The sequence below is a fragment of the Triticum dicoccoides genome, chromosome 2B (genome assembly GCF_002162155.2).
Source record: "Triticum dicoccoides isolate Atlit2015 ecotype Zavitan chromosome 2B, WEW_v2.0, whole genome shotgun sequence".
NCBI lineage: Eukaryota > Viridiplantae > Streptophyta > Magnoliopsida > Poales > Poaceae > Triticum > Triticum dicoccoides.
The window spans coordinates 797,038,162-797,045,092 of record NC_041383.1 but is presented as its reverse complement, the minus strand read 5'-3'; the positions used below and the strand labels follow the sequence as shown (position 1 = coordinate 797,045,092).

Genomic DNA, 6,931 nt, shown 5'->3' with positions numbered 1-6,931 from the left:
TAACATACTAACACTGAGAATTATGGTAATCGTAAGGAGATTCTTATGGTATCAGTACGAGATTTTTAGTTTGGAATAAAACAGCAGAACGTTTGTACTTTGAAATAGATAGTCTGTGAATGTATGATACATTCATATGCAATCAATTTCGTTGGAGAAGTAGAAAGATTATCCTACGACATGCTCCAGATGCTGGCTCAAATAGATATAAGGGTAAGGAAAATTATCTGGAATGGTTTTTTGAGAGAAATATCTAGAACCATTAGTGCTTAGTGGACCTATTTACCGCGTTGTAACATCATAAAACTCATAAATCATTTAGTAGGTTGGACTAAAACCAACGGCACGGAGCCAAGCCCCGATGGACCATGGTCCAACAACATATTTCCGCCCCAACATTAATATCTATACCACTATATATATTACGAATAACTTTGAGTATCAACCGTTGGATGAAGCCGACCCAAGGGTAGAAACATAAACCTGACAAATCTGAGCGTTGCTGATTCTTGGATCTTTTCTTTACTACATGTAGTACTGTCCATAAGATTATATGATTGGGCTTAAGACCTATGCATATTTTGCACAAAATTTAAAACACAGAGCTATTTTGTTCTATACTCTCCTAACTTCTTTTCTGTCAAAAAAATCATTCATTTAATTATTCTCCCCAAAAAAGCATTCATTTTTACTTGGTGATTTTTGGTTGTATGTCGATAGTTTCCGATGGTAACCATTGGATCCACGATCCAATGGCGCACAAGCCCCCGTAGCATGGGAGCATTGGAATGGGTGAGCGCCTGATGTTCTCCCCGGAGTGACGACGCCGATGCGTAACGCGTGCACATTCATTGCGTGGCAGGAACACCGAACAGCTACGGCAGATAGCGGTGGCGTGGCGGCACGGCGACGAGAACGATGGAGGACGTAGTACGTACTCCTACAAGCTAGCAGATCTGCAGATGTAGCATCAATCTCCTCCGCTTTTTTGAAGCAACCGCAACCTGGTTGCCCCCGAAGGCCGAAGACGATCCAAAGCCACGCGTGCTCCCGATCCACGCGCACCGGACGGACACCCGGCTCCCGCGGACCAGAGCAAAAGCAGAGACGGGCCACGATCGCGCGCACCAACCAACCAACCAACCACTTTCCCCGGGAAGGGCAGCGCGTCCGGAGCACGGCACGCGCGATCCCCTCTGCCGCCTCGGCCGGGCGTACGCGCGCTTGACGGAGCCACGGGCGATGCGGCCGGCCGCCACGCGCCGCGATGGGCCTCTTTGACGGCCTCTTCCCCGGCCGGCGCCACGACGGCACTGGGAGGATGGGCGACGCGGCGTCGGCGTCGGCGTCGGCGTCCACGTCGGCGCAGCAGAGCGGCGGCGACATCTCCGCGCTCTCGCCCACGGCCGCCTCCGTCGTCAGCCGATGCGCGCAGTGCGTGTCCCGGTCCCATCTCCCCACGCCGTCCTCGGATTCTTGGGCTGACGGGTCGATCCAAATGTTGGTTTGCGTGGGTGGCCTGCAGGATCGCGGGCGTGCCGGTGGAGCAGCTGGTGCGGCGGCTGGAGCCGGACGAGCAGCCGCCGCTCGCCTACGCCAGGAGCATCGTGGAGTACTGCTCCTACGTCGCCCTCCGCGCCGAGACCCGGCGCCGCCACGACCACCTCGGCGACCGGGAGTTCCACTCCCTCACCTACGACATGATGCTCGCCTGGGAGGCGCCCGACCACGACACCGAAACAGAGCTCCAGGTCTGTCCTCTGTGCGTGTGTTGAAATAGATCGAACATCAAGATTAATCGATGATCCTGACATTGTAGAAAACGGCGTTCAGCTGGGGCGACGGCGCCGACGACGATGACGACGACGGCGGGTCCATATTCTACTCCAGCCCCACGAAGACCGCCATTCAGGTCAGGCCATCGCTTCACCTCCACAAAATCGTGCTGTGTTCTTGTTCAATAGATGGATAATGGAATGTGTAGGTCGACGGGAGGAGGACGGTCGGGCCGGAGGCGTTCGCGAAGATCGCCCCCGCCTGCCCGGCCATGGCGCACGCGATCACCGTCCGCAACCTCTTCGACGCGCTCACCAACTCCACCGGCGGCCGCCTCCACTTCCTCATCTACCACAAGTACCTCAAGAGCCTGGACAAGTAGGTCACACACATCCTCCGCTCTGAGCCTCTGAACAACATCCATTTTGCGTGCAATGTGGCATCATATATCATGTCTCTGTTGATCTTCAGCGTGCTGAGGTCGACGAAATGCATCTCCGGCGGGCACAAGGCGCCGGCGCTGGACCTCTGCGACGGCGAGGTGGTGCTCGACATCTTCGGCGCCGCCACGACGCAGCCGGTCCTGCAGCACATCGGCACGTCCACGTGGCCTGGTTAAGCACCTTCCCTATGGTACATTTTTGCCCCGGCGCTGCTGGTCCGTGCTCCTTCAGGAGGGCCTCATATAAGGTGATCCGTCCACACTGCCGCAGGGAGGCTCACGCTGACGAACCACGCGCTCTACTTCGAGGCCATCGGCGTCGACTTCTCCTACGGCGACGCCGTCGTCTACGACCTCACCAAGGACCTGAAGCAGTGCGTGAAGCGCGAGTCCACGGGGCCATGGGGCGCCCACCTGTTCGACAAGGCCGTCATGTACAAATCTAGCTCCATGTGAGTGAGTGCCTGATCATCTTCAAATTATTTGCAATTTTCAGTTCTTGCAATCATGTAGTATGACATACATTTATAACACATTCAGTTTTGGTACCTATCTATAGAAATGAGCCGGTGTTCTTCGAGTTTCCCCAATTCAAGGGCCACAGCCGGCGAGACTACTGGTTCGCGGTGATCAAGGAGGTGCTGCACGCGCACAAGTTCATCAGGAGGTACCGGCTGGTGGGCTTCCAGAAGGCGGAGGCGCTCGCCGTCGCGACGCTCGGGATCCTCCGGTACCGCGCCGTGAAAGAGGGGTTCCACATACTGCCGGCATACTTCAAGACCACCCTGGCTTTCAACTTGGCAGAGAAGCTGCCCAAGGGGGACAAGATATTGGAGGCATTGTATGGCCAGCTGCAGGAACACTGCTCGAGGTTTAGGGGAGGCGATGACCTGGCAGCTCAGGGCAGTTCCGACGAGCTGGCACTCGCGGATCCATTTCCGCTGTCGGCATTTACGCTCGTGCGGATGGGGCTGCTGACGCTCAGGAAGGAGGACAATCCCGAGGAAAGGGATTTCGCCGTCGGGGATGTGCAGATTGGAAGGACCAGCTCCGTGCAGATGGCTCTGGAGCGATCTGTTGGGTATTCCGGTAGAGTGGAAGCCGCACGCGCGACGCTCGATCAGGTCAAGGTGGAGGACATTGACACCAATGTGGCTGTCCTAAAGGTAATCATCATCATCTTTGAGTATTTCACATTCTTGTGTAATATATTTGAGTTCAGGTACTCATACTGAAAGTCTGAAATGAACACTGAAAATCATGGTGAAAAAATAATGATCAGTAGAGACATGCAAAACCCTGAACTTCCACCACTCATATTTGGGCAGGATTTTACTGATACCGAACTTCTATTACTCATAAAGTCAAGGTGGACTTAAGTGGATTATTATTCAGGATTACTGATGTTCTACTGGTTCCATCTTAACATGCAGGAACTAGTGTTTCCTTTGATTGAAATAGGCAAAAGGCTTGTCTTCCTGGCTGAGTGGGAAGATCCACTTAAGTCATATGTTTTCTTGCTCTGTTTCCTCTACATAGTTTACAGGTAATATTCATGGTCCAGGACTGAGCATATCTAATGATATAACACAAGATTTTTCCTTCTCTTTATCCAAACAAGTTTCATGCCTATCCCTTTAAAGATAAATGAAGTGATTCCTTTTATTTGTATGCAATCCGCAGAGGCTTGATATGGTACATATTTCCCGGCTTTTTGGTCGGCTCTACCGCTTTCATGCTATGGAACAAACACCATGGCAACAGGCATTTCATCGAAGCATTCGAAGTCACAACCCCTCCTCGGCGACGTACCGTCGAACAACTTCTAGCTCTGCAGGAAGCCATCTCACAGTTGGAGGCACACGTCCAAGCTGGGAACATTTTTCTCCTCAAGCTTCGGTCCCTCATGCTCGCAGCGTTTCCTCAGGTTAATCCTCTACCCCAAGCCTATACTATGATTCAGCCCATTCTGTATGAAATCTTGTGTAACTTAGTTTATCTGACAACTGTTACATGGTACCAGAGCACGAACAAAGTGGCAACGACAATGCTCGTGGCTGCTGCAGTATTTGCGTTTATGCCTTTCCGGATCATATTCGTGCTCATCCTGTTGGAGGCTTACACGAGGCATATGCCACTGAGGAAGAAGAGCAGCGAGAAGCTGGTGAGGAGGTTGAGGGAGTGGTGGCTACGGATCCCCGCTGCACCCGTGCAGCTCTTGAGGCCTCATGACACCAGAAGATGGAGGTCGAGGCGGAGATAAGGACACATGTTAATATTTCTTACACTGTCTTGTATATCGGTAATTTTTGGGGCGTTAGAAATGTGGATATTATACAGACATCATGGCAAATTTCAAAAAGAAACATTACTGACATAAGTTCACAAAGAGAGGGCTAAACCTGATCTTAATCATTAGTTGGGTGAGAGATTTTGTTCTTGCTATGGCCAGGATATCAGTTGTGCAAAAGGTGGGATCATGAAAGATATTTGTAATACAATTCGGGTGTTGAATAGCAATGCATTCATTGTAAATGGCATTTGGAGCCTGAGTGTCAGGTTGCTTGATATGAATTTTGATACCGCCTCGTGGTCCCCGTTGGATTTTGTATTCTAGTATAGTCAGGCGCGGAGGAGGCTGTCACGGGCCGAAAGAACATTGAGAACGAGTTGATTGGAGTGACTATCATCTTGGCCAATGGTGCCTATTTGTTCGTTGTGAACCCATGACGCCGCCTTCTTACTCGGACCACTATCATCTTGGTCAATAGCTACCATTGATCAAACTAGCAAACATGTCCGTGCGTTGCACCGAAGAAAAACAACCACACTTCCTAGCCCAATGGCTCAAATACCATATTTTGTTGAATCACCGATATATTCTCACTCTTCCTCTATTGCTAAGACGTTCCTGGAAGCATCAGTCATGTATTGTATTTTATCGACAACCTTGAACAAAAAAGGTGCATATATGAAGTGCTACATTTCAATAGTCATGTAATGTATTTTATCGACAACCTTGAACCAAAAAGGTGCATGTATGAAGTGCTACACTAAAATCAAGAAAGCATGGAACAACTGAACACGATGCATTGGTTTTGTGTAGATGTCGATTACAGTATGTTTTTCGCCCACACAGACATGTGCATCCTTCACAGAGAAAATAAAGAAAGAGCTATATTCACATAGCACTGCTCATAAACTACATGTTCATTGTCATTGTACATAATTAGTTCATTTAAATATCTAAATTACCTTCCCAGTTAATATGCCAAATGTAAGGAGCCATTACGTTCATCAGTTGGTATATTATTGAGATCCTAAATCATGAGAATAGTACATGTATGTATGCAGATAAGAAATTAAGGTTTAATTAGTAAGTCGGCAAATGCCCGTTATTGATTAGAAAGTTCCTTCTAACCGTGCTTGCACGACATACCTACAAAGCTTAAAGTACAACACAATTTTCTTGGATACAGAAGGAAACATAATAATCGGATTTGCACGTACCATATCAAAACGATTTTTTATCTTTAAGAGTTCATGAAGAAGATTACCCTAGTTATATCAGGTCAATTGAATAACATTTGCTAAGCTTAATAAGATAGCAATGTCTCATGCTATGGTAATTTACTTTGAAACTTTGTCCTTCCATTGATGGCTTTAAAACACATGCATTGCAGACTTTTTTTAGTTGCACCATGGCCTCCATGACGTCCATTGTTTTGATGCTAAATTTTAAACATGCACTTAAAATGTGTGTGGCCATAAATAATTCCCATGAAATCAAGTGCATGATTCTGATTTTCTTTTATAACCATGCATGCTTTCAAATCCAAGGAAAGACATTATTTACAATTATTTAGACAAAGAGATAATTGATTCTCGACAAACCTGATCGCTGTATGAAATCAACTGCATGCTTCAGTTTCTGAAAGACATGATCTAGTTATTTAGACAAAGAGATCATTAATATTTCGGCGAACCGGATTGCTCCCCTACATTTTGACAATTCCGGCGAGATTAGGAGCGCCAGACACTTTGACAACAATTAGTACGTGATAAAAATAAAGTTTTTGTGTAGCTTGAGCTACATGGTACCCCTTATCTTAGCCATCCATTTTTGCATCGCAATCCGTGCAGGCACATTTGTCATTTTTGTTTCTCTCTAACGAAACAATGTATAAACTTCAAACTTTGCATGACAACAAAACATTCTAATTACTATGTGGGGAAAAACTTTCAGATTTTTTCATGCATTTAAAATGCTAATTTTTTAATCATAAAAATCCTCATTTTGTATATTTATGTTGGTCCAAAATATCTGAAAGTTTTTTCACACATTGAAGTTGTAAAGTTTGTTTGGTCTGCAAAGTTTGAAGTCCATATGATCTTTCATTTGAGAGAAACAAAAAAAGAGAAATCTTCTTGTTGCAAGTTAGTTGGAGAGTACCACTAGTAGAAAAAGGCACATTCGTCCCGGTTCGTGAGGGCCATTTGTCCCGGTTGCCGAATCGGGACTAAAGGGTCGGTACTAAAGCCCTATACTTTTAGTCCCGGTTCTCCCAGGAACCGGGACAGATGGGGCTCCACGTGGACGCTGCCGCTTGCCCAGGCAGGAGGACCTTTTGTCCCGGTTGATGCCACCAACCGGGACCAAAAGGCTTCCACGTGTCAGTAGTTCAGGGGCTGGGGTTTTTTTTAAAGAGGGGG

General features: G+C 47.7%; 1 protein-coding gene across 1 annotated transcript; it reads left to right on the top strand.

Moving 5' to 3' along the window:
• The first annotated feature begins 1,192 nt into the window (after positions 1-1,192).
• On the top strand, positions 1,193-4,738 carry LOC119366389. The gene is made up of 10 exons (XM_037632115.1): positions 1,193-1,434; positions 1,526-1,751; positions 1,820-1,912; positions 1,985-2,154; positions 2,248-2,390; positions 2,490-2,670; positions 2,778-3,384; positions 3,652-3,764; positions 3,902-4,145; positions 4,242-4,738. The coding sequence occupies exons 1-10, from the start codon at positions 1,268-1,270 to the stop codon at positions 4,479-4,481; spliced, it is 2,184 nt and encodes a 727-aa protein (XP_037488012.1). The 5' UTR covers positions 1,193-1,267; the 3' UTR covers positions 4,482-4,738.
• Positions 4,739-6,931: the final 2,193 nt, after the last annotated feature.